At 55.2% G+C, this 26,507-nt stretch overlaps 2 protein-coding genes and 3 pseudogenes across 2 annotated transcripts; 2 read left to right on the forward strand and 3 right to left on the reverse strand.

Annotated features, from left to right (window-relative positions):
* Positions 1-363: 363 nt before the first annotated feature.
* LOC783093 (heat shock transcription factor, X-linked member 3-like) lies at positions 364-2,794 on the reverse strand (annotated as a pseudogene).
* A 2,674-nt stretch (positions 2,795-5,468) lies between these two features.
* On the reverse strand, positions 5,469-7,606 carry LOC783013 (melanoma-associated antigen 10-like; annotated as a pseudogene).
* A 2,579-nt stretch (positions 7,607-10,185) lies between these two features.
* LOC618806 (melanoma-associated antigen 10-like) lies at positions 10,186-12,264 on the forward strand. Its single transcript, NM_001206356.1, has 3 exons — positions 10,186-10,226; positions 11,001-11,093; positions 11,450-12,264. Exon 3 carries the CDS (start codon positions 11,470-11,472, stop codon positions 12,262-12,264), a length of 795 nt encoding a protein of 264 aa, NP_001193285.1. The 5' UTR covers positions 10,186-10,226; positions 11,001-11,093; positions 11,450-11,469.
* A 5,954-nt stretch (positions 12,265-18,218) lies between these two features.
* Positions 18,219-19,261, reverse strand: LOC112445071 (melanoma-associated antigen 10-like; annotated as a pseudogene).
* Positions 19,262-20,824: 1,563 nt separating this feature from the next.
* On the forward strand, positions 20,825-26,181 carry LOC112445159 (melanoma-associated antigen 10-like). The gene is made up of 3 exons (XM_024988749.2): positions 20,825-21,881; positions 22,656-22,748; positions 23,105-26,181. Exon 3 carries the CDS (start codon positions 23,125-23,127, stop codon positions 23,917-23,919), a length of 795 nt encoding a protein of 264 aa, XP_024844517.1. The 5' UTR covers positions 20,825-21,881; positions 22,656-22,748; positions 23,105-23,124; the 3' UTR covers positions 23,920-26,181.
* The last annotated feature ends 326 nt before the right edge of the window (positions 26,182-26,507 follow it).

The raw sequence follows: 26,507 nt of genomic DNA on the forward strand, positions 1-26,507 counted from the left end.
AGCTACTGATCAGAAACTTATGGCATCATCGGGGGACCCAGGAGCAGCCCCTTCTGCTTCAGGGTGCATGACTCATGGAAGGTGACATGACTCAAGGTCAGGAGCCCGGCCGGGCTGTCTGCTGAGTGGCAGGCAAGGCACAGGGACCAGTCCGTCCTGGGTTCGCTTCAGCGCTCAGCTTGTGGGTCAGACCCTTGGCCGAGCGTATGAAATGCTGCTGCTTCAGATGAGAATGGACCATGAGGACTGATCTGAAGCTTTCCTGGGGCGTGGGCTTCCAGCTCATGTGGCTCATCCAGTGCCGTGTGTGAATAGCATGGACAGATAGAAAGAACACAGACTCAAAGTTCTTGTTCAATTCTTTATTTACTCCAGTGAAGTTTTGCTTTACTTTATTAGAGCCAGAAATAGATTTTTGATTACAAGAGAGTGCTTTTGAGTGTCCCTGGGGACCTGGCAGCTCAGGGACTGGGGTTGTCCTTGAACTGCTCACAGAGGGCACGCTTGTAATCTGAGGACTCCTGCTCCTCTTCCACCTCAGGAGCCTCGTTTGGGGGCACAACTGAAACGGCCGCCTTCACGATGGAATAATAGGTGCCGTACATAATCATCACCAAACCATAACCTGGGTACTCTGGGGGGCTCTCGGACAGTTCCCCAGTGGTGTCCCTTCCATCAGTAGCTGGGGGTACAGATGTGGCATTGCTGGACGTACCCTCTCCACTGGGGCTTCTCTGTTCTCTGGGAAGATGGTTTGCCCGGCCTGCATGGCTACACTGCCCATAAACCAGAGGCCACAGAACACAAAAGAGTGCTGGCCGTGGGTTCCGTGAGCAGTTGGGGCTCCCTTCTGGGCCTTCTTGTCAGCCTCTTGGGTGGACTCATTGTGATGGAATCGAGGAGAGTGTCTGGTCGTCAACGCTCACTTCTTTCTCTTTGGAGTCGTTGTGCCAGCGGCGGGCTGAGCAGTTGTTATGGGGTTGCCTTTTGTCCAGATGTTCTGCAGGAAGAGAGGCTTGTCTCTCTGAAAGTTGGAGCTGTGATAGGTCTGAAAGGACATGGATTACTTTAGCCATTGTGGAGAAGAATAGCCATTCCTCGATGCCCTCCTCCCCACCACAGTCATGGCCTTCCCTAAGGAGGGAGATAAGGTCTCTTCATTCCTGGCAGGTTATGAGCCCCTAGCGAGTGTGCTCCCTAGAGCTCCCCTGGGGTCGGTCTCGCTTGAGGAGTTACTGGCGGTCCCTGACATCAAGTGGCCTCTCAGGATCTGGAGTCACCCATGTGGATCCTGTCTAAGGGGATTTATGGAACACGAAAGGCCCTGCTTTCTTCTCTTTCCTTAACCACCCTCTCATGAGAAAACAGTTCTCCTGGGAAATGAAAGCTGTCCCGCACTCGGCTCGTCTAGTCTAGTCTCCCTGGAAGGGCTTTCTTCTTTACCATCATCCTCTTTTTCCCCTCAGAGCTACCCAAAGGATGGATTTTACTGAACTCATACAGTTCCAGTTCACAGATGAAACTCTGGATGCTGTCTGTCTCAAAGATCCTGCCCACACCTCTGCCCTGGAGGACCTCTGTCTGGAAGAGATCTGCCTTGATGACCACTGTGTCTCCCTTGTTGTTCCAGTGCACAGAGGTGAAGGCCACATCCTCCACGATTATCCAGAGCTTCCTGGGGAAGGACAGCCTGAGGAGGGGGTTGTTCTCTTTCTTGTTGGCTGTTTCTGGGTTTGGGCCCTGTGGAGGGGCGGGTTGTCTTGGGAGCCCAAATCTAGGCTCTCAGGGTGGTCACCCTGCTTTGCCAAAACCTCCTCTGAATACACATTTGCATCGGGGAAGAATGGGGGTGTGTGTCTCCTGTTGCGGGCTCCCCGTCAGTTGATGGGGCCAGCGGAACTGTGTGCCTTGTTGGAACTCCGACTAGCCATGGAGCCAGTCTAGCTCAGGGGTATTCTGTACCCAAGCAGTGAACGCTCAGGGCAGAAGGGCCTCAGACCAGGGTTGGGGGGCCCCATAAATACTCTCTGGAGATTCTTGAATCTGGCAGCCAATTAAGTGGTCAGCTCCCTTAATTGTTTCATGATGTCACCGAGGTGATGTGGAGAGGCAGCCCTGCACCCAGTGTAGGGGAGGGGGGATGTGGACAGGGATGGGGTTCCCAGCTTGTTTCTTGTCTGAAAGTACAGAAAAACATGTTTCAGGTTGCCTGCAAAAGCTCTCATCTGCTGCCAGGCACCTTGTTTCAGGGGGCCAGGCCCTGGATGGGTTGACAAACGTGCCCCTGGCTCCACCTCCCTCCCTACCAATGGGCAGGCCTGTGGCTGGCTTCTGCTAAAGGGCCAGGCCCTGGTGAGCCCTGGTTCAGCTTCCACCAAGAGAGACCCCAGGGGTCAGATGGGCTCCTGGCGACTGTCCCTCCCAGAAGACCGGGTCCGTAGTGGGCTGGATGGCCTAGCCTGAGTTGTTGGTCACACCCCACCCCCAACCCCCATCCCTGTCTCCTTGCCCCTCTTCTGGCTTTGGTCTCTTCCAACTGGTGCTGCCGGTAGGTAGGTCCTGCTCAGATGGCCCCAAAGTCAGAGTCCTGTTGTCCTGTCCCCAGCAACCCCCAGGTCAAGCCCTCCCCAGAATAGGGCTGTGCTTGAGCAACAGTGAGAGTGACCTCACGTTCCACTTGACTGTTCCCCAAGCACCTGAGACACAGACTCCTCATGACGCCATGTAAGAGGGTACAGCCAGGTGCTCTGCTGAACTCGCAGCCTCCTGAGTTCTGCCCATCCCCAGACGTCATTCCCACTGAACACTACAGGTTGTTGCCTTCAGTTTCCATTTCTTCCTATAAAGACCGCTCTCATGGCTCACCTTGGGAACACCTGGGTGTGTGCTTTCCCTGCCCCCTTCCCAGAGTCCCAGACTCTGGGATTTAGACTCCCTGGAGGCTGACTCGAAATCCCTGTTTCCTTTCATAACTGGGGTGGTTTGGCTTCTGCTATCCCCAGTCCTGGCCTCCCACATCCAACTTGGGTGTCCCATGGGTACATGCCCTTTGAAGGACTTGATTGGGGGCTCAAGGTACAGCCTGTTCTGTTGAAAACAAGCATTTCACCGGTCCTCTCTGAGGCCCCCTCTGATCTTCTCCACCCCTGCCCCTGCCCCTGCCCCCACCAGCACTGTGGACCTGTTCTCCCTTACCCAGATGGCTGGTACATTGAATGATTTTGTTGGCTCACAGGTTAGGTGCTTTTCAAGGGGTCTCCTTTATACACACTCACTCCCAGGGGCAGTTCTTGAGTTGTTGAGCTAGATGTGACCAAAGGATGCCCCCGTCTACTTGTACTTGAAAATGGATGAGAGTCTGGGTGTGGAACTGGATGAAACCCAAGTGAGAGTCACCTGTCTTCACAGTACATGGACGATAGGGCAGTGGGTTTGGAGATGTGTGTTCTCTGACCTTTGTGGGCCACTCTTCTTCAAAATCACCATGTAGGGGACAGACCAGCACCTTGGAAAGGCCCACGTGTGAGGACCCTAGGGCACTGTCCCCCTAAGGACAGTGTCTCCCTAGTTCTGCCACTCAGCAGGGTCATTTGCCCTGTGTGAGGGCCACAGCCTGGTGTCTGAAAGGGGAGAGCTAAGAGGGTATGGAAGAGGCTCTCCCAGGGCATTTCGGCCTGAGGACTGGTGGCCAGAATGGAGCTTGCAGGCCTCGACTTGGGCTTGCTCCCTTGCCTTTGTGCTCCTAAACAGGTTGACAAGGCATTCCTTCAGGTCGGTTCATCTGACTGGAACATGACCCTGGAGGCTGTGATTGTCGGTGGAGACCTCTGGTCGTTCCTCTGAAGGGGACCGGAGACTGGTATCTGTGGGCAGCCTGGCTAGGTGGCCTTTCCTGCCCCCACCCACCCTGACTCGGGTCCTGAGGGAGCTGCGTTTTCTGGTCCCCACCCTCCAGGCACCACCTGGGGCCTGGCAGTGGGTTCACATGTCACCGAGGAGTCTTCGTCAGCTGGTGCTCGGAACACATGTATTGTGCACACACAAGCTCTCATGACATCACAGGCCTGCCCTTCTCAGCCTAGCTCTCCTGCCCCTGCACTCGGCGTCCCCGCCCCGGTGTCCGCAGTGCAGAGGCCCTCCAGCTGCTGCCCTCCCTCACTGAAGCTGGAGAGACCTGGAGCCTCGGGGGTCTGCCTGTGTTACCTTCCCTCCCATATCGGAGGAGGCTCCTATAGGAGCCTTATCCCAGTGGGTACTGGGACCATACAGTCAGGCCCTCCTCCCTCCTGCTCAGTGAGAAGCTGGTCAGCCTGGAAGGTTCAGTTGGGCAGGAGGCCCCATGGCAGCAGCAAGGACAGGGCACTGCCCTCACTTGGGAGGTACTGGGACTGGACAGAGACACCGGCCCCTGGCAGAGTCAGTTCTCAGCAAAGCACAGAGCAGCCCACAGTGCTTCTGATTCGCCTTGTCCCCTTCCTTCTGCCGGCCTGCTTTTTGTCACCCCAGAGACATCGTGTAGCACTAAGAGGAGGACGTGAGATGTCGGAAGGATGGGCCACAGCCTGGGCTGGGCGGGGAGGGCCGGGGCTCCAGAGGAATTGAGACCAGGGCTCTAAGCCCACGCTGGCCCTCACTAGCAGGTGGTTTTGGGAAGATGCCCAAGCCCCATGGCCTCAGTTCTTCGTCTGGGAGGCGAGCGGGTGTGAGGAGCCCTGTGTGTTGGGTTGCAGGATGGGCCCGAGGGACAGTACAGAGCTCGCAGGGCCTGGCGGCTGTTGGCACTGTGATGACAGGACAGGAATCTCGCACACTGCTGCCCCCAGACACTCCTCCACTCTCCACTGTGGGATGGGGTTGGCTGCTTTGTGGTCTAGGCATGTCAGAGAATAGGACCCTCAATAGGATGTGGAATAGCTAATCAGCCAAACAGGATGTTTCATAAATAAAACTAAGAAACTTTTCTACTTAGACCATAGTGGACCATAGTGTTTGTCACTCAGTCATGTCTGACTCTTTGCAATTCTGTGGACTGTAGCCTGCCAGTCTCCTCTGTCCATGGAATTCCTCAGGCAAGAATACTGGAGTGGGTTGCCATGCCCTTCTCTAGGCAATCTTCCTGACCCAGGAATCGAACCTGGGTCTCCCACAATGCAAACAGATTCTTCATCATTTTAGCTACCTGTTAAGCCCCATTTCCAGTTAGAGGACCTGTTAAATTTGGGTGTGGAGGAGTGTACCACCAGGACTCAAGCTGCTATAGGAAATAGAAGCAAGAACCAGTCTTTGCCTCTGCCTCAGCTGGTCTTCCAACCAAACCATTACTTTCCTTCATTGCAGCCCCAACAAAGGTCAATTCATTGATTATGATGGGCAAGTACAATCAAGATAATTTAAAGCTAATTAACACCTTATGATCTGAATCCCTTGGACCAGGAAAAAGAGGGTAGTTTCATGGATTTCTTGGGCACCACTTCAAGGGAGTGCGACCAAGTTCTGCAGAATTCCTAGCAGATATGGGGTATGACGGAAAAGGCAATGGCACCCCACTCCAGTACTCTTGCCTGGAAAATCCCATGGATGGAGGAGCCTGGTAGGCTGCAGTCCATGGGGTCGCTAAGAGTCGGATACGACTGAGCGACTTCACTTTCACTTTTCACTTTCACCCATTGGAGAAGGAAATGGCAACCCACTCCAGTGTTCTTGCCTGGAGAATCCCAGGGACGGGGGAGCCTGGTGGGCTGCCGTCTATGGGGTCGCACAGAGTCGGACACGACTGAGGTGACTTAGCAGCAGCATGGGGTATGAAAACACCTCATTTGCCCCTGTGATCAACAGCAATGTGACAAGAGCCAGGGCCCCTTCCTTCCTGCCCAAGAAAGAGATCTCTCTGGACTTTATCCAAGATGCAAAAGGACACCTCACAGCAATGATCCATTTCAGAATTTCCCGTCACCCCCCAGACACACTGTCTGCAAGTCTGAGGGCTGCCACCACCCAGCCTCATCACAATCACCTCCCACAGAAGGAACCCAGCTTTCCCAAGCTCCAAACCACCCTGGCTCAGGCACCAACAGCCCAACACTCCTCCTGTAACCCCACCACCCCGCCCTGGGTTGCATTGTTCATTGCGACTAGGGGATGTCTTTCCACCTTCCTCATGTGACTGCAGCTCCTAGACCGTCACTCTAGGTGTGGGGGTGTCCTGCTTCTCCTAGTGTCCCCACTGCTAACACAGCATTTCACAGAGCAGAGGCTCCATAAAGGTCTTTGGAATACACGAGCCAGTGAGCAGGGGGCTCAATTAATTATCTGCTACTTCCTAAAATAACCCAGGCAAATCCAAATAGAGAGAGATAATTTAGTTTTAGAAAATGACACACAAGAAGGACAGAACCATGAATTCACTACAATTACTTTTATCATCTAATTCTTCCTGCATCAATATTACTGCTAAGTAGGCTCACTTTTCCACAACAGTTCCAATTCCAATTCCATTGCATCCTGTTCAGGACCACAAAACACAATGGAAGAGTCTCCAGTCTCTCTTACAAAACAGTGAAGCTCTTGTTCTTGAACTGGGTAAGTACAAACACACTGTGATCAACATCATTCACTAAGTTAAGACACTGAAGTCTATTTAGCCTTCTACGAAAATAATCAAAGTTTGAAAGTTCTCTAAAGAAAACAGATGAATCCCCATGTCATCATAGAGAACAGGAACCCAAAGATGCTATACACCAGTTTCCCCAGCTGGCCTGGGCCAGCACTTCTGAGAAGGCTGATCTCTCCCTCTTCAATCACAGAGGGAAGGATCACCTGGATGCTGCTCTGGCTCAGGCCGCCTCGTCCTCCTCCCTTGCAGCCTCTGTAGACAGGGGTGGGAAGGCCCTCAAAGCCCTTTGTTTGACCCTGAGCAGAAATGCCATGACTTCCCACTTGCTGGTCTCCGCATAGGCCTGGGGAACCCACAGGAACTCAGAGCGGGCAGGGTGGCTGTCAGGCACCTGCCGGTATGCCAGGTACCCCTCCTGCACCCACGTGTGGGTAAGCAGCTCCCTGGGCTCCCCAAAGTTGCAGTGCTCACTCTTGACACACACACCCATCCTGCTGAGTGCTCCCCAGACCTTCTCCTCAGGGGCGTGGTCTGCATTCCACATGATGAGGCTGAGGACCAGCACCAGGAGGCTGGCCCTGGGCAGGCCCTGCCCACTGTTCAGCATCACATCATAGGTGAGGCCCATGGTGGGGACCATGATGTAGATGTGCTCCCTGGGTTCCACCTTCTTCACCTCCACACCACAGACCAGCTGCAGGCACTGTGAGGCTTGGCTGAAGACTGCCGGAAAGTGCTCCTGGTTATCCCTGAGGGCCTTCTTTAGCATTTTCACCTGGGAGGTCAGCTCCTTGGCTGGATACTTGAGCAGCAGGAACTTAATCAGGTTGGCCACCATCTCATTCAGAGCTACCGGGGGCAAGGGCAGAGACTGGTGGGGGGGCAGATGCAGTCTCCCCTGCCTCAGGCCCCAAGAGCTGAGCCTCCACTGGGCCCTGGGCCTGGGTCCTAAGTTCTTCCTCGGGCTTGCTCAGCTCACTCATCTCGACCATGAGGGCGATGCCTGGGATCAAACCACAGCCTGAGGCAGGAGTGAGGCGGGGGTGGGGGGGGGGGAGATGGGCACATATGGGGACCACGGGCCTGGATGGTGGAGAGAGGGGCTGTGAACAGCCTCAGCTGAAAACCACAGCCTGGACGGCCACAGGCCACTTACACATCTCCTCTTGAAAGGTGCTCTCAGACTTCACAGGGGCAAGCCTCCAGGGCATCCAGTCCCCTGGCTACCTGAAGAAGGAAGTGAGGTGTCTCCCCAGGGTGCAGTCAGCACAGTCCAAGATTTCCACAACTGACAAGGTAGTGGGATTAGGCCCTTGTGGGGTCCCCTCTGTTCTGGGATGGGGAGCCCCTGGTGCACACTCAGGGCACCCTCCTCATCTTGACTCCTGGTACTGCCTGGACCACCTCTGCTCTCTGACTTCAGGACATGGCCCTCAGACCTCTGCTTTTGCCTCCTGGTTCCTGGAGCTCCTGTGAGAGAAAGGGAGGAGGCAGCTGGGGGTATCCTGTGGCACAGCCCTGAGCCTTCTCTGACGGTACGAGCAGTGGACTCTGTGAGGTCCCCTCAGTTTTGTGTGGTGGGAGGTCCCCTCAGGGCTCTCTTGCAGTGCTCACCTTTCCCCTGGTACAATCTGGTCCCTACCCTCTGGGGACCTGCGAGGAAACTCAGAACAAGACCCTAGCCTGAACAAAAAGTGCTGAGGGGCCCCACATGAGGCTGCACCTGCCCAGGGAATCCCGCGGGTCCTAGGCTGGGGAGATGCTCGGTCCTCAACTCCTCCTCACGTCCTGCCTGGCCTCCCAGCACTGACCACAGGGGCGGGGGTCTGCTTAGTCCTCCATCAGGGTTGGTGTGTCCAGCCTCTGCTAACCTGAAGCCATCCGCACTCCACCCGAAAAACCTCATCTCACGAGGTCCCTAGGCCAGATGTCAAGAAACTGCTCACCCTGCTCACCCTGCTCTGGGCCCTCCAAGACCCTCCTGCAAGGGCCAAGATCCCTCCCTGTTGGGGTCTAACTGCCTCTGTCCCTCCTCGCATGGAGCCTGTACTCCAGGCAAGACCTGCAAGTGTCCTGTCTGCAATCTGGAGGCTCTGCTGCTTTCACCTGTCCCTCTGACAGGGATGTCAGGCAATGCGGCATGAGGTCGTCCTGCCTGGGGACTACCAGGGTTCCCTCTGGTCTGAGATCTGACTACCCTCAGTCCTCACTCAGGGTGTTCACCTTGACTTCTGGTGGACCTAGGCTCTGTCCTCTCCCCACCAGGAAAGGTGGGAAGAGGTCCCTGCTCCTCACACCAGGTCCCTACTCTCACAGACCCGGATCTCAGGAAGACAGGACAGACCAAGTGTGCTCTTCTCACCCCGAGGGCTCCCAGGGCCGATAACAGGGGCTGAGATCTGTGGGGTTCCATCAGTCTTACCTTGGGGTCCCTAGAGTCTTCACTTGGGGTCCCTTCAGTCGTCCCTCAGGGACCTCAACTTGTCTCTGTGTAGGACTTTGGATTCTCTCCTCTCCCCACTCATGCCCCATCCCTTATGTCAGGACCCCAGTTTCTCTGAGACCTGGATGTCAGGAAGTCAGCCCCCTATACCAGGTCCCCAGTCTCTCTGACACCCGGATGTCAGGAAACACAGCATGGTTCGTCTGCCCTGTGTCCTCCCAGGGCCCACTCTGCTCTGCGGTCCAGCAGCCCCTGAGTCCTCCCTCAGTGTCCTCACCTTGACCCTCAAAATAACTAAGATCTTCCCGCCTGCCCTTCTGAGGCCCTGCCCCTTCTAACAGTTGCCTAATGTCTCTGAGACGCAGATGCGCAAGTCAGAACAGGCTGCCAAGTGCTCATCCCACCACCAGGGTGGCCCAGGGCTGACAGCAGGGGCAGGGATCAGTGGGGTTGCCTTTCATCATCCCTCAGGGACCACATCTTGAGCCCTGACAGATCTGGGGATGCCCTTTGTGTTGACCAGAGGCGGGACCCTCACATCAAGGCTCAGGGAGCACAGAGGGTGGATGAGCACATGTTGCATTTCCTGACATCCAGGTCTCAGAGAAACTGGGGACCTGGGAAAGGGGGCGTGGCCTCAGGTGAGCAGAGGGAAGAAGCCCGGCTCCTCCAGAGTTTGAAGTTGAGGACCCTGAGGGAGGACTGAGCGGGCTCTGGACCCCAATCGGAGGAGACCTCAGAGAAGCTTGTAGCTGCTGCCGGTCCTTGGCGGCCCTGGGGTAGGATGAGCCCAATGTGCGGGGTTTCACTTCCTCATATCCTGATCTCAGACTGGAGACCTGGTTAGGCGGCCTGACTTCCTGACGTCCGGATCTCAGACTGGGGACCTTGCATATGGGGCGGAGCCTTAGGTGGTCCAATTCCCAGGTCTGGTGGGGTGTCAGGTTGAGGACCCTGAGGAGGAACTAGAGGACCCTGAACTCCAATCAGAGGACACCTCAGAGAAGCTCATCTCTGCCGTCAGTCCAGGGCAACTGTGGGGGTAGGATGAGCGCAGCAGGCATGGTCTGACTTCCTGACATCCGGGTCTTGGAGAGACTGGGGCCCTGGTATAAGGGGCGGGGCTTCAGCTGGGGAGAGGCGAGAATCCCAGGTCCCGGCCGGAGGCAGGTGAGGTGCCTGAAGGAGGACTGAGGGGACCCTGCATGAGGACCGACGGAACCCCACAGATCCCCGCCCCTGTAGTCGGCCCTGGGAGCACATTCTGTCTGTCTGCCTTTCTCACATGCTGGTCTCAGAGAGACTGGGGATCTTGTGAAAGCGGAGGGGTCTCAAAATGGCGGACGGGACAGTCTCCGGTCCTGCCTGAGGGCCAGGCTGCATGCAAGGATGGACTGAGGCGGAAAGACCCCAACAGGGAGGCAGGGATCCTAGCCCTTGTGGGGACTCTTGGAGGCCCTAGAGTGGGGTGAGCAGTTTCTTGACTTCTGGCTTAGGGACCTCGGGAGGTGAGGTTTTTTCTGGGCGGAGGGCAGAGGCTTCAGGTCGGCAGAGGCTGAACTCCCCAAACCCGAGGGAGGACTAAGCAGACCCCCACCCCTGTGGTCAGTGCTGGGAGGCCAGGCAGGACGTGAGGAGGAGCTGATGACCGAGCATCTCCCCAGCCTAGGACCCACAGGAAGCCCTGGGCAGGTTCAGCAGCGTGTGGAGCCCCTCAGCGCTTTCTGTGGAGGCTGGGGTCTTGTTCTGAATTTCCATGCAGGTCCCCAGAGGGGAGGGACCAGGTCGTGCCAGGGGCAAGGTGAGCACTACAAGGGAGCCCTGAGGGGACCTCCCGCCACACAACTGGGGGGACCTCACAGAGTCCACCCCTCGTACTGTCACAGAAGGCTCAGGGCAGTGCCACAGGATACCCCCGAGCTGCCCCCTCCCTTTTTCTCACAGGAGCTGCAGGAACCAGGAGGCGAAGGCAGAGGGCTGCAGCTGGTGTCCTGAGGTCAGAGGGCAGAGGAGGTCCAGGCAGCACCAGGGGTCAAGGTGAGGAGGGTACCCTGAGTGTGCACCAGGGGCTCCCCACCCCAGAACAGAAGGGACCCCACAGGGGCCTAATCCCCCACCTTGTCAGCCTTGGAAATCTTGGACTGTGCTGACTGCACCCTGCGGAGCCACCTCACTTCCTCCTTCCGGTAGCCAGGGGACTGGCTGCCCTGGAGGCTTGCCCCTGTGAGGTCTGAGAGCACCCACCCCTCAAGAGGAGACCTGTAGGTTGCCTGTGTCAGTCCGCCCAGGGTGTGGTGCTCAGCTGAGGCCATTCACAGCCCCTCTCTCCCCCAGCCTGGCCTGTGGTCCCCATCTGTCACCCTGGCTGACTCCTGTCTGTGGTTTGATCCCAGGTATCGCGCTCGTGGTCGAGATGAGTGAACTGAGCAAGCCCGAGGAAGATTTTCAGGACCCTGGCGAGGCCCAGGGCCCGGTGAATGTGCAGCTCTTGGGGGCTGAGGCAGGGGTGGCTGCATCCGCCTCGGCCTCCTCCCCCACAGTGTCCTCCTTAGGCACTGGGGAGTCCTTGCCCCAGGAAGCGCTGAATGAGATGATAGCTAGCCTAATGAAGTTCCTGCTCCTCAAGTATCGAGCCAAGGAGCTGACCTCCCAGGCGGAAATGCTGAATAAGGTCCTCAGGGATAACCAGGAATACTTCCCGGTGGTCTTCAACCAAGCCTCGCAGTGCCTGCAGCTGGTCTTTGGCGTGGAAGTGAAGGAGGTGGACCCCAGGGAGCACATCTACATCATGGTCCCCATCCTGGGCCTCACCTGCAACGCAATGCTGAACAGTGGGCAGAGCATCCCCAAGGCTGGCCTCCTGGTGCTGGTCCTTAACCTGATCATGCGGAATGGAGACCGTGCCCCTGAGGAGAAGGTCTGGGGAGCACTCAGCAGATTGGGTGTGTGTGTCGGGAGTGTGCACTGCATCTTTGGGGAGCCCAGGGCGCTTCTGACCCACGCGTGGGTGCAGGAGGGGTACCTGGAGTACCGGCAGGTGCCTTACAGCCACCCTGCTCGCTATGAGTTCCTGTGGGGTCCCCGGGCTTATGCGGAGACCAGCAAGTGGGAAGTCATGGCATTTCTGCTCAGGGTCAAACAAAGGGCTTTGAGGACCTTCCCACTGCAGTCTGCAGAGGCTGCAAGGGAGGAGGATGAGGTGGCCTGAGCCAGAGCAGCATCCAGGTGATCCTTGGCTCTGAGATTGAAGAGGGAGCGGTCAGCCTTCTCAGAAGTGAGGGCCTGGGGCAGTTTGGGGAACCAGTGTATCAGCTTCTTTGCATTCCTGTTCTGTACGATGACGTGGAGATTCACCAGTTCTCCTTAGAAAATTTTCAAACTTTGATTGTTTTCATAGAAGGCTAAATAAACTTCAGTGTCTTAGCTTCATGAATGATGCTGATCACAGTGCGTTTGTGCTTACCCAGTTCGTGAGCAAGAGTTTTGCTGTTTCGTAAAAGAGATCGGAAACTCTTCCATTGTATTTTGTGGTCCTGAACAGGATGCAATGGAATTGGAATTAGAACTGTTGTGGAAAAGTGAGCTTGCTTAGCAGTAATATTGATGATGGAAGAGATGATAAAAGTAATTGTAGTGAATTCATGGTTCTGTCCTTCTTGTGTGTCATTTTCAAAAACTAAATAATCTCTTGTTCATTTGGATTTGCCTGGGTTATTTAAGGAATCAGCAGATAATGAATTGAGCCCCCCGCTCACTGGCTTGTGTATTCTGAAGACCTTTATGGAGCCACTGCTCCATGAAAGGCTGGGTTAGCAGTGGGGACACTAGGAGAAGCCGGACACCCCCCACACCATGAGCGATGATCTAGGAGCCGTAGTCACACGAAGAAGGTGGAGAGAAGTCCCCTAGTCACACTAAACCGGGCAACACAGGGCGGGGCGGTCAGGCTCCTAGAGGAATGCTGGAATGTCAGTGTCTGAGCCAGGGCGTTCTGGGGGCTTTGGGAAGCTGGGTTCCTTCTGTGGGAGGTGATCGTGATGAGGCTGCGTGGTGGCATCCCTCAGACTTGCAGGCAGTGTGTCTTGGGGGTGACGGGAAAGTCTGAAACAGATCATTGCTGTGAGGTATCCTTTTGCATCTTGGATAAAACACAGAGAGATCTCTTTCTCGGGCAGGAAAGAAGGGGTCCTGACTGTTGTTGCATTGGTGTTGACCACAGGGGAAAAGGACGTGTTTTCTACCACTGCCCCACCATCTGCTTGGAATCCTGGAGAAGAGCAAATGTTGCTTTGAAGTATGGCCCAGCAGTCCCTGGGCTGGCCCTCTACTCTCTGTCCTGGGAAAGCGGATTACCAAGTATATTGAAATGACCATTTATTTGGTCATCTGGACTTTATTTTGGCCACTTGTGCACATGCTCTAGATTTCAGAGGGATGAAATGAGTGAAGAGAAGCTGCCAAGTGGAGAAATCCTGCTGGGTGACTGGATCCTGGGAACTTTGATTCCCAGCTGGGAAAGACACTGCTCCGCACCCCTCAAACACATGCATACACCCAGGTTGAATAATATAACCCCTAAGAGGAAAACACACAGAGCAGCGATTTTGACGGTTTTTTTATTTATCTTAGACTCAGAGTCTGAGATCCAAATGACAAAAGAGATACGTACTAGCCAGAAAAGATGCAACATCCACCAGTGTCCATGGCTTCAGGCAGGTTCAGAAGTGTGGAGGCAGCAGAGACTCAACAGGTTAAGGCTGTGCCTGGCATCAGATGACAGGAGCGAGTTCCGGGCCTAAGGAGGTGGTGAGGTTACTGCAGTGCGGTGTGCGGGTGGGTGCAGGGGGCTGAAGGGGCCGCTCTCCCTGCTGAGTGCCAGAGAACAACGGGAACAGATGTGATTCTGGCCGCGTACGTGGCATCTGCCACATAGTCAGTGGACACTTGGAAATGGTTGAGAATTTCAAGACCCGTGTGACCTGCTCAGACTCTCTTCCCCAAAACAAAGGAGATTGTGTCATTATAAGTTCTAACCGCTGCTCTTTGTTGAGCATCTGCTAGGCAGTGTGGAATTGGAGAGCTGTCAGGCATTCAGTTGGGGAAGGCAATGGCACCCCACTCCAGTACTCTTGCCTGGAAAATCCCATGGATGGAGGAGCCTGGTAGGCTGCAGTCCATGGGGTCGCTACGAGTCGGACATGACTGAGCAACTTCACTTTCACTTTTCACTTGCATGCATTGGAGAAGGAAATGGCAACCCACTCCAGTGTTCTTGCCTGGAGAATCCCAGGGACGGGGGAGCCTGGTGGGCTGCTGTCTGTGGGGTGGCGCAGAGTCGGACACGACTGAAGCGACTTAGCAGCAGCAGCAGCAGCAGCAGGTGTTCAGTCACTTCTTGTCTTCCTCTCTCCATGCACACATGGGGACACGGCCCTGCCAAGGCCTCTTCACTTTGGAAGGGTCATGTGATGACCCGTGACCAGTGAATTTGGAAAAGAAGCATTTTTTTTTTTTTTTTTTGTCACGACCATTTGTTTTGAAGGGACACGGGTGCCTGGGAGTTAATCATCAAGTCAGGACAACACACAGACATAGACAACTCTGAGTGAGGCTTCTCTCCCAGAGACTAAAGTCCTGCACTTCTGATCCTTGAGAGAGGCTGGCCCACAGGGAGCTGGCTGAAGGAATTCCACCCACCCCCACCCACAGCCTGCCACCACCCCCGGTGAGAGGCACTGAAAGCCCCTTCGGGGCTCTGCCCGGTCTCCCATCAGGAGGACAGCAGCCAGCTGCCAAAGGTCTCTGTTGGGGTTGGGAGCATACTCCCCATGGGCCCCAGTCATGAGGCCTCCCACCCCTGCTGCCCACAGTGCCCCCTCTCCCTCAGAACCTGGCCTTGGGTTTTGTCCTGCCTGCCCCCCTCCCCCACCCTCCCCCACTGAGAACGGCTTAGGCCCTGGTCCTGATGACCTCATGTGTGTATCTTTATCTGGAAGTCCCAGGGCAGCATCGCCTTCCACGGTGCTTCATCTCGAACCCGCAGGACTTGACGCAGCCCCTGGGCGAGTCTCCTCATGGTGGGTCAGTAGTAATCATTGCCATGGATGTGCGGGGCACATCTATATAATCCTGAGGTGTATCAGACCATTCCCTGTGGAATCCCACGTGTTGGAGTAAACTCAGGGTCTTTGAATGTGACTGTTAGGTCATGGCTTTTGAGCCTGAGTAAGAGAGGCAGAGGGGTGTCTGGTCAGCCACCCGTGGAGACAGCTAGGAGCCAGTCGGGCTGTTTGAGCAGAGGACAGGCTCTAGCAGATGGCAGGGATCGTACCCAGGACGCTCTCCTAGGTGCCAGAGGCCACAGACTCCAATGAGGATTTGGAAAGGAACCAGGGAGGAGAGGAATCTGGCCTCCCAGGGGTGCAGGCTGTGCAGAGGGTCGGCTGCCCCAGAGAGGTGGAAGCAGCAAGGCCCTGGGGATCCCATCTGACTTGCCCGGGACTGGCCAGGAGAGGGAGGGGGGAGCAGATGCTGCTGCAGGTGAGCTGCCACCCCGGCCTCCATGAGGACATCCGTGCTCTGGGGCCAAGGCCAGGACCACAGCCCCAGGTTTCACTCCAGGATGGATACGTGACAGCTCTCATAACAGGTACTCCTCATGCCCCTTATTGGATATGACTGTTAGGTGTGGTTGGGTTCTTGCTCTGGGTACATAAGAACCTCAGGCCTTTGGCTGCTAGGAGGCCCAAACTGCCCCCTGTCCCCCACCGACTTTTCTGGAGGTCAATTCCAGGATCCAGCATCTTCTGCAACAGCCTCTGTGTGGAAACACACCACCCTGTTCCCAAGCTGATCTTGCCCAGGGCATCAGCGATTGGACAGGCGCCTCCCCTGGCTTAAGGAGTCTCAGTGAATGTTCTGCTCTTCTGAGAAGGCCCTGTGTTTCCTCATGGCTTCCCTGGAGGCTCTGTTAAAGAATCCGCCTGCAATGTGGGAGACGCAAGTTTGATCCCTGGGTGGGAAGGTACTCTAGAGGAGGAAATGGCAGTCCACTCAAGTATTCTTGCCTGGGAAATCCCACGGACAGAGGAGCCCGGGGGACTGCATTCCATGGGGTCGCAAAGAGTCGGATATGGCTGTGCGACTGAGCACACTCTCATGTATGCACAGCTAAAGGTTTGCTCTGGACTCTTTTATCTTTGGCAAGACACTGACCCGTGCTGGAACTTGCCAGACTTCTTCTGTGGCAGATAACACTGGCAATCGTCTTAAAGTGGATTTTGGGCAATACAGGGTTCCAGGTCTACCCCTGGCCTCCAGGTGGTGGCTCTTCCCATATCCAGGCAAAACATCATGAGGTTGGATCAGGGTAGTGTTTGTGGGGCTTGATAAAAAAGTGGATCCAGAGATGTTTCTGTGGTGGAAGAGGCCCAGTTAGTATATTCTATGGGGTTGGAGGTTAAGGGAGAGGAAAAGCTGAAGATAATTTAGCAAGGGTTGTTTCAGACTTACAGGTTCTGTGTGCTTGCATTTGGTTTCCTTTCTTTTTCCTTTTTTTTTTTTTTTTAAATTGTGTCTTTTTCTTTTTTTTTCTTTTTTACTTTACAATATTGTATTGGTTTTGCCCTTTTTTAAACATACTCAGCATCTTTTCTCCAAAGTTTCGTTGTCTTTTTTTTTTTTTTATTTTGAAACTGTCAATAGACTTTAATTTGAGCTTTTCCATTGTAACCCTTTAAGATTTGAATAATATTTGTGAAAATCGTGGACTTCTCATATGCCCTCACCCAGTTTCCCCGCTTACTAATATCTTACATTAATATGATACATTTATTACTGAGGAATTACTGAGGAAGTATTAATGAGGAAGTATTGATGCATTATTTATTATCAACTAAAGCCCATACTTTACTCAGATTTCTATAGGTTTTACCCACTCCAGGATCCTGGCCAGGAAACCAGCCTAACATTTAGTTGTAATGTCTCCTTGGCTTCCCCATAGCTTTAACATTTCTTTGTTTTGGATGATATTGACAGTTTTGAGGAGTACTCAGTAGATGTTTTGTACAATGTCCCTTGATTGGGATTTGTCTGATATTTTACCCGTACCTAGTCTTGGAGTACGGAGAAGGCAATGGCACCCCACTCCAGTACTCTTGCCTGGAAAATCCCATGGATGGAGGAGCCTGGTAGGCTGCAGTCCATGGGGTCACTAAGAGTTGGGCACGACTGAGCGACTTCACTTTCACTTTTCACTTTCATGCATTGGAGAAGGAAATGGCAACCCACTCCAGTGTTCTTGCCTGGAGAATCCCAGGGACGGGGGAGCCTGGTGGGCTGCCGTCTATGGGGTCGCACAGAGTCGGACACGACTGAGGTGACTTAGCAGCAGCATGGGGTATGAAAACACCTCATTTGCCCCTGTGATCAACAGCAATGTGACAAGAGCCAGGGCCCCTTCCTTCCTGCCCAAGAAAGAGATCTCTCTGGACTTTATCCAAGATGCAAAAGGACACCTCACAGCAATGATCCATTTCAGAATTTCCCGTCACCCCCCAGACACACTGTCTGCAAGTCTGAGGGCTGCCACCACCCAGCCTCATCACAATCACCTCCCACAGAAGGAACCCAGCTTTCCCAAGCTCCAAACCACCCTGGCTCAGGCACCAACAGCCCAACACTCCTCCTGTAACCCCACCACCCCGCCCTGGGTTGCATTGTTCATTGCGACTAGGGGATGTCTTTCCACCTTCCTCATGTGACTGCAGCTCCTAGACCGTCACTCTAGGTGTGGGGGTGTCCTGCTTCTCCTAGTGTCCCCACTGCTAACACAGCATTTCACAGAGCAGAGGCTCCATAAAGGTCTTTGGAATACACGAGCCAGTGAGCAGGGGGCTCAATTAATTATCTGCTACTTCCTAAAATAACCCAGGCAAATCCAAATAGAGAGAGATAATTTAGTTTTAGAAAATGACACACAAGAAGGACAGAACCATGAATTCACTACAATTACTTTTATCATCTAATTCTTCCTGCATCAATATTACTGCTAAGTAGGCTCACTTTTCCACAACAGTTCCAATTCCAATTCCATTGCATCCTGTTCAGGACCACAAAACACAATGGAAGAGTCTCCAGTCTCTTTTACAAAACAGTGAAGCTCTTGTTCTTGAACTGGGTAAGTACAAACACACTGTGATCAACATCATTCACTAAGTTAAGACACTGAAGTCTATTTAGCCTTCTACGAAAATAATCAAAGTTTGAAAGTTCTCTAAAGAAAACAGATGAATCCCCATGTCATCATAGAGAACAGGAACCCAAAGATGCTATACACCAGTTTCCCCAGCTGGCCTGGGCCAGCACTTCTGAGAAGGCTGATCTCTCCCTCTTCAATCACAGAGGGAAGGATCACCTGGATGCTGCTCTGGCTCAGGCCGCCTCGTCCTCCTCCCTTGCAGCCTCTGTAGACAGGGGTGGGAAGGCCCTCAAAGCCCTTTGTTTGACCCTGAGCAGAAATGCCATGACTTCCCACTTGCTGGTCTCCGCATAGGCCTGGGGAACCCACAGGAACTCAGAGCGGGCAGGGTGGCTGTCAGGCACCTGCCGGTATGCCAGGTACCCCTCCTGCACCCACGTGTGGGTAAGCAGCTCCCTGGGCTCCCCAAAGTTGCAGTGCTCACTCTTGACACACACACCCATCCTGCTGAGTGCTCCCCAGACCTTCTCCTCAGGGGCGTGGTCTGCATTCCACATGATGAGGCTGAGGACCAGCACCAGGAGGCTGGCCCTGGGCAGGCCCTGCCCACTGTTCAGCATCACATCATAGGTGAGGCCCATGGTGGGGACCATGATGTAGATGTGCTCCCTGGGTTCCACCTTCTTCACCTCCACACCACAGACCAGCTGCAGGCACTGTGAGGCTTGGCTGAAGACTGCCGGAAAGTGCTCCTGGTTATCCCTGAGGGCCTTCTTTAGCATTTTCACCTGGGAGGTCAGCTCCTTGGCTGGATACTTGAGCAGCAGGAACTTAATCAGGTTGGCCACCATCTCATTCAGAGCTACCGGGGGCAAGGGCAGAGACTGGTGGGGGGGCAGATGCAGTCTCCCCTGCCTCAGGCCCCAAGAGCTGAGCCTCCACTGGGCCCTGGGCCTGGGTCCTAAGTTCTTCCTCGGGCTTGCTCAGCTCACTCATCTCGACCATGAGGGCGATGCCTGGGATCAAACCACAGCCTGAGGCAGGAGTGAGGCGGGGGTGGGGGGGGGGGAGATGGGCACATATGGGGACCACGGGCCTGGATGGTGGAGAGAGGGGCTGTGAACAGCCTCAGCTGAAAACCACAGCCTGGACGGCCACAGGCCACTTACACATCTCCTCTTGAAAGGTGCTCTCAGACTTCACAGGGGCAAGCCTCCAGGGCATCCAGTCCCCTGGCTACCTGAAGAAGAAAGTGAGGTGTCTCCCCAGGGTGCAGTCAGCACAGTCCAAGATTTCCACAACTGACAAGGTAGTGGGATTAGGCCCTTGTGGGGTCCCCTCTGTTCTGGGATGGGGAGCCCCTGGTGCACACTCAGGGCACCCTCCTCATCTTGACTCCTGGTACTGCCTGGACCACCTCTGCTCTCTGACTTCAGGACATGGCCCTCAGACCTCTGCTTTTGCCTCCTGGTTCCTGGAGCTCCTGTGAGAGAAAGGGAGGAGGCAGCTGGGGGTATCCTGTGGCACAGCCCTGAGCCTTCTCTGACGGTACGAGCAGTGGACTCTGTGAGGTCCCCTCAGTTTTGTGTGGTGGGAGGTCCCCTCAGGGCTCTCTTGCAGTGCTCACCTTTCCCCTGGTACAATCTGGTCCCTACCCTCTGGGGACCTGCGAGGAAACTCAGAACAAGACCCTAGCCTGAACAAAAAGTGCTGAGGGGCCCCACATGAGGCTGCACCTGCCCAGGGAATCCCGCGGGTCCTAGGCTGGGGAGATGCTCGGTCCTCAACTCCTCCTCACGTCCTGCCTGGCCTCCCAGCACTGACCACAGGGGCGGGGGTCTGCTTAGTCCTCCATCAGGGTTGGTGTGTCCAGCCTCTGCTAACCTGAAGCCATCCGCACTCCACCCGAAAAACCTCATCTCACGAGGTCCCTAGGCCAGATGTCAAGAAACTGCTCACCCTGCTCACCCTGCTCTGGGCCCTCCAAGACCCTCCTGCAAGGGCCAAGATCCCTCCCTGTTGGGGTCTAACTGCCTCTGTCCCTCCTCGCATGGAGCCTGTACTCCAGGCAAGACCTGCAAGTGTCCTGTCTGCAATCTGGAGGCTCTGCTGCTTTCACCTGTCCCTCTGACAGGGATGTCAGGCAATGCGGCATGAGGTCGTCCTGCCTGGGGACTACCAGGGTTCCCTCTGGTCTGAGATCTGACTACCCTCAGTCCTCACTCAGGGTGTTCACCTTGACTTCTGGTGGACCTAGGCTCTGTCCTCTCCCCACCAGGAAAGGTGGGAAGAGGTCCCTGCTCCTCACACCAGGTCCCTACTCTCACAGACCCGGATCTCAGGAAGACAGGACAGACCAAGTGTGCTCTTCTCACCCCGAGGGCTCCCAGGGCCGATAACAGGGGCTGAGATCTGTGGGGTTCCATCAGTCTTACCTTGGGGTCCCTAGAGTCTTCACTTGGGGTCCCTTCAGTCGTCCCTCAGGGACCTCAACTTGTCTCTGTGTAGGACTTTGGATTCTCTCCTCTCCCCACTCATGCCCCATCCCTTATGTCAGGACCCCAGTTTCTCTGAGACCTGGATGTCAGGAAGTCAGCCCCCTATACCAGGTCCCCAGTCTCTCTGACACCCGGATGTCAGGAAACACAGCATGGTTCGTCTGCCCTGTGTCCTCCCAGGGCCCACTCTGCTCTGCGGTCCAGCAGCCCCTGAGTCCTCCCTCAGTGTCCTCACCTTGACCCTCAAAATAACTAAGATCTTCCCGCCTGCCCTTCTGAGGCCCTGCCCCTTCTAACAGTTGCCTAATGTCTCTGAGACGCAGATGCGCAAGTCAGAACAGGCTGCCAAGTGCTCATCCCACCACCAGGGTGGCCCAGGGCTGACAGCAGGGGCAGGGATCAGTGGGGTTGCCTTTCATCATCCCTCAGGGACCACATCTTGAGCCCTGACAGATCTGGGGATGCCCTTTGTGTTGACCAGAGGCGGGACCCTCACATCAAGGCTCAGGGAGCACAGAGGGTGGATGAGCACATGTTGCATTTCCTGACATCCAGGTCTCAGAGAAACTGGGGACCTGGGAAAGGGGGCGTGGCCTCAGGTGAGCAGAGGGAAGAAGCCCGGCTCCTCCAGAGTTTGAAGTTGAGGACCCTGAGGGAGGACTGAGCGGGCTCTGGACCCCAATCGGAGGAGACCTCAGAGAAGCTTGTAGCTGCTGCCGGTCCTTGGCGGCCCTGGGGTAGGATGAGCCCAATGTGCGGGGTTTCACTTCCTCATATCCTGATCTCAGACTGGAGACCTGGTTAGGCGGCCTGACTTCCTGACGTCCGGATCTCAGACTGGGGACCTTGCATATGGGGCGGAGCCTTAGGTGGTCCAATTCCCAGGTCTGGTGGGGTGTCAGGTTGAGGACCCTGAGGAGGAACTAGAGGACCCTGAACTCCAATCAGAGGACACCTCAGAGAAGCTCATCTCTGCCGTCAGTCCAGGGCAACTGTGGGGGTAGGATGAGCGCAGCAGGCATGGTCTGACTTCCTGACATCCGGGTCTTGGAGAGACTGGGGCCCTGGTATAAGGGGCGGGGCTTCAGCTGGGGAGAGGCGAGAATCCCAGGTCCCGGCCGGAGGCAGGTGAGGTGCCTGAAGGAGGACTGAGGGGACCCTGCATGAGGACCGACGGAACCCCACAGATCCCCGCCCCTGTAGTCGGCCCTGGGAGCACATTCTGTCTGTCTGCCTTTCTCACATGCTGGTCTCAGAGAGACTGGGGATCTTGTGAAAGCGGAGGGGTCTCAAAATGGCGGACGGGACAGTCTCCGGTCCTGCCTGAGGGCCAGGCTGCATGCAAGGATGGACTGAGGCGGAAAGACCCCAACAGGGAGGCAGGGATCCTAGCCCTTGTGGGGACTCTTGGAGGCCCTAGAGTGGGGTGAGCAGTTTCTTGACTTCTGGCTTAGGGACCTCGGGAGGTGAGGTTTTTTCTGGGCGGAGGGCAGAGGCTTCAGGTCGGCAGAGGCTGAACTCCCCAAACCCGAGGGAGGACTAAGCAGACCCCCACCCCTGTGGTCAGTGCTGGGAGGCCAGGCAGGACGTGAGGAGGAGCTGATGACCGAGCATCTCCCCAGCCTAGGACCCACAGGAAGCCCTGGGCAGGTTCGGCAGCGTGTGGAGCCCCTCAGCGCTTTCTGTGGAGGCTGGGGTCTTGTTCTGAATTTCCATGCAGGTCCCCAGAGGGGAGGGACCAGGTCGTGCCAGGGGCAAGGTGAGCACTACAAGGGAGCCCTGAGGGGACCTCCCGCCACACAACTGGGGGGACCTCACAGAGTCCACCCCTCGTACTGTCACAGAAGGCTCAGGGCAGTGCCACAGGATACCCCCGAGCTGCCCCCTCCCTTTTTCTCACAGGAGCTGCAGGAACCAGGAGGCGAAGGCAGAGGGCTGCAGCTGGTGTCCTGAGGTCAGAGGGCAGAGGAGGTCCAGGCAGCACCAGGGGTCAAGGTGAGGAGGGTACCCTGAGTGTGCACCAGGGGCTCCCCACCCCAGAACAGAAGGGACCCCACAGGGGCCTAATCCCCCACCTTGTCAGCCTTGGAAATCTTGGACTGTGCTGACTGCACCCTGCGGAGCCACCTCACTTCCTCCTTCCGGTAGCCAGGGGACTGGCTGCCCTGGAGGCTTGCCCCTGTGAGGTCTGAGAGCACCCACCCCTCAAGAGGAGACCTGTAGGTTGCCTGTGTCAGTCCGCCCAGGGTGTGGTGCTCAGCTGAGGCCATTCACAGCCCCTCTCTCCCCCAGCCTGGCCTGTGGTCCCCATCTGTCACCCTGGCTGACTCCTGTCTGTGGTTTGATCCCAGGTATCGCGCTCGTGGTCGAGATGAGTGAACTGAGCAAGCCCGAGGAAGATTTTCAGGACCCTGGCGAGGCCCAGGGCCCGGTGAATGTGCAGCTCTTGGGGGCTGAGGCAGGGGTGGCTGCATCCGCCTCGGCCTCCTCCCCCACAGTGTCCTCCTTAGGCACTGGGGAGTCCTTGCCCCAGGAAGCGCTGAATGAGATGATAGCTAGCCTAATGAAGTTCCTGCTCCTCAAGTATCGAGCCAAGGAGCTGACCTCCCAGGCGGAAATGCTGAATAAGGTCCTCAGGGATAACCAGGAATACTTCCCGGTGGTCTTCAACCAAGCCTCGCAGTGCCTGCAGCTGGTCTTTGGCGTGGAAGTGAAGGAGGTGGACCCCAGGGAGCACATCTACATCATGGTCCCCATCCTGGGCCTCACCTGCAACGCAATGCTGAACAGTGGGCAGAGCATCCCCAAGGCTGGCCTCCTGGTGCTGGTCCTTAACCTGATCATGCGGAATGGAGACCGTGCCCCTGAGGAGAAGGTCTGGGGAGCACTCAGCAGATTGGGTGTGTGTGTCGGGAGTGTGCACTGCATCTTTGGGGAGCCCAGGGCGCTTCTGACCCACGCGTGGGTGCAGGAGGGGTACCTGGAGTACCGGCAGGTGCCTTACAGCCACCCTGCTCGCTATGAGTTCCTGTGGGGTCCCCGGGCTTATGCGGAGACCAGCAAGTGGGAAGTCATGGCATTTCTGCTCAGGGTCAAACAAAGGGCTTTGAGGACCTTCCCACTGCAGTCTGCAGAGGCTGCAAGGGAGGAGGATGAGGTGGCCTGAGCCAGAGCAGCATCCAGGTGATCCTTGGCTCTGAGATTGAAGAGGGAGCGGTCAGCCTTCTCAGAAGTGAGGGCCTGGGGCAGTTTGGGGAACCAGTGTATCAGCTTCTTTGCATTCCTGTTCTGTACGATGACGTGGAGATTCACCAGTTCTCCTTAGAAAATTTTCAAACTTTGATTGTTTTCATAGAAGGCTAAATAAACTTCAGTGTCTTAGCTTCATGAATGATGCTGATCACAGTGCGTTTGTGCTTACCCAGTTCGTGAGCAAGAGTTTTGCTGTTTCGTAAAAGAGATCGGAAACTCTTCCATTGTATTTTGTGGTCCTGAACAGGATGCAATGGAATTGGAATTAGAACTGTTGTGGAAAAGTGAGCTTGCTTAGCAGTAATATTGATGATGGAAGAGATGATAAAAGTAATTGTAGTGAATTCATGGTTCTGTCCTTCTTGTGTGTCATTTTCAAAAACTAAATAATCTCTTGTTCATTTGGATTTGCCTGGGTTATTTAAGGAATCAGCAGATAATGAATTGAGCCCCCCGCTCACTGGCTTGTGTATTCTGAAGACCTTTATGGAGCCACTGCTCCATGAAAGGCTGGGTTAGCAGTGGGGACACTAGGAGAAGCCGGACACCCCCCACACCATGAGCGATGATCTAGGAGCCGTAGTCACACGAAGAAGGTGGAGAGAAGTCCCCTAGTCACACTAAACCGGGCAACACAGGGCGGGGCGGTCAGGCTCCTAGAGGAATGCTGGAATGTCAGTGTCTGAGCCAGGGCGTTCTGGGGGCTTTGGGAAGCTGGGTTCCTTCTGTGGGAGGTGATCGTGATGAGGCTGCGTGGTGGCATCCCTCAGACTTGCAGGCAGTGTGTCTTGGGGGTGACGGGAAAGTCTGAAACAGATCATTGCTGTGAGGTATCCTTTTGCATCTTGGATAAAACACAGAGAGATCTCTTTCTCGGGCAGGAAAGAAGGGGTCCTGACTGTTGTTGCATTGGTGTTGACCACAGGGGAAAAGGACGTGTTTTCTACCACTGCCCCACCATCTGCTTGGAATCCTGGAGAAGAGCAAATGTTGCTTTGAAGTATGGCCCAGCAGTCCCTGGGCTGGCCCTCTACTCTCTGTCCTGGGAAAGCGGATTACCAAGTATATTGAAATGACCATTTATTTGGTCATCTGGACTTTATTTTGGCCACTTGTGCACATGCTCTAGATTTCAGAGGGATGAAATGAGTGAAGAGAAGCTGCCAAGTGGAGAAATCCTGCTGGGTGACTGGATCCTGGGAACTTTGATTCCCAGCTGGGAAAGACACTGCTCCGCACCCCTCAAACACATGCATACACCCAGGTTGAATAATATAACCCCTAAGAGGAAAACACACAGAGCAGCGATTTTGACGGTTTTTTTATTTATCTTAGACTCAGAGTCTGAGATCCAAATGACAAAAGAGATACGTACTAGCCAGAAAAGATGCAACATCCACCAGTGTCCGTGGCTTCAGGCAGGTTCAGAAGTGTGGAGGCAGCAGAGACTCAACAGGTTAAGGCTGTGCCTGGCATCAGATGACAGGAGCGAGTTCCGGGCCTAAGGAGGTGGTGAGGTTACTGCAGTGCGGTGTGCGGGTGGGTGCAGGGGGCTGAAGGGGCCGCTCTCCCTGCTGAGTGCCAGAGAACAACGGGAACAGATGTGATTCTGGCCGCGTACGTGGCATCTGCCACATAGTCAGTGGACACTTGGAAATGGTTGAGAATTTCAAGACCCGTGTGACCTGCTCAGACTCTCTTCCCCAAAACAAAGGAGATTGTGTCATTATAAGTTCTAACCGCTGCTCTTTGTTGAGCATCTGCTAGGCAGTGTGGAATTGGAGAGCTGTCAGGCATTCAGTTGGGGAAGGCAATGGCACCCCACTCCAGTACTCTTGCCTGGAAAATCCCATGGATGGAGGAGCCTGGTAGGCTGCAGTCCATGGGGTCGCTACGAGTCGGACATGACTGAGCAACTTCACTTTCACTTTTCACTTGCATGCATTGGAGAAGGAAATGGCAACCCACTCCAGTGTTCTTGCCTGGAGAATCCCAGGGACGGGGGAGCCTGGTGGGCTGCTGTCTGTGGGGTGGCGCAGAGTCGGACACGACTGAAGCGACTTAGCAGCAGCAGCAGCAGCAGCAGGTGTTCAGTCACTTCTTGTCTTCCTCTCTCCATGCACACATGGGGACACGGCCCTGCCAAGGCCTCTTCACTTTGGAAGGGTCATGTGATGACCCGTGACCAGTGAATTTGGAAAAGAAGCATTTTTTTTTTTTTTTTTTGTCACGACCATTTGTTTTGAAGGGACACGGGTGCCTGGGAGTTAATCATCAAGTCAGGACAACACACAGACATAGACAACTCTGAGTGAGGCTTCTCTCCCAGAGACTAAAGTCCTGCACTTCTGATCCTTGAGAGAGGCTGGCCCACAGGGAGCTGGCTGAAGGAATTCCACCCACCCCCACCCACAGCCTGCCACCACCCCCGGTGAGAGGCACTGAAAGCCCCTTCGGGGCTCTGCCCGGTCTCCCATCAGGAGGACAGCAGCCAGCTGCCAA

This window comes from Bos taurus, chromosome X (genome assembly GCF_002263795.3).
Source record: "Bos taurus isolate L1 Dominette 01449 registration number 42190680 breed Hereford chromosome X, ARS-UCD2.0, whole genome shotgun sequence".
NCBI lineage: Eukaryota > Metazoa > Chordata > Mammalia > Artiodactyla > Bovidae > Bos > Bos taurus.

Bases quoted from the DNA above. Each gene is read 5' to 3' on its own strand.
- LOC618806 (NM_001206356.1), top strand. From the start codon at position 11,470: ATGAGTGAACTGAGCAAGCCCGAGGAAGATTTTCAGGACCCTGGCGAG.
- LOC112445159 (XM_024988749.2), top strand. From the start codon at position 23,125: ATGAGTGAACTGAGCAAGCCCGAGGAAGATTTTCAGGACCCTGGCGAG.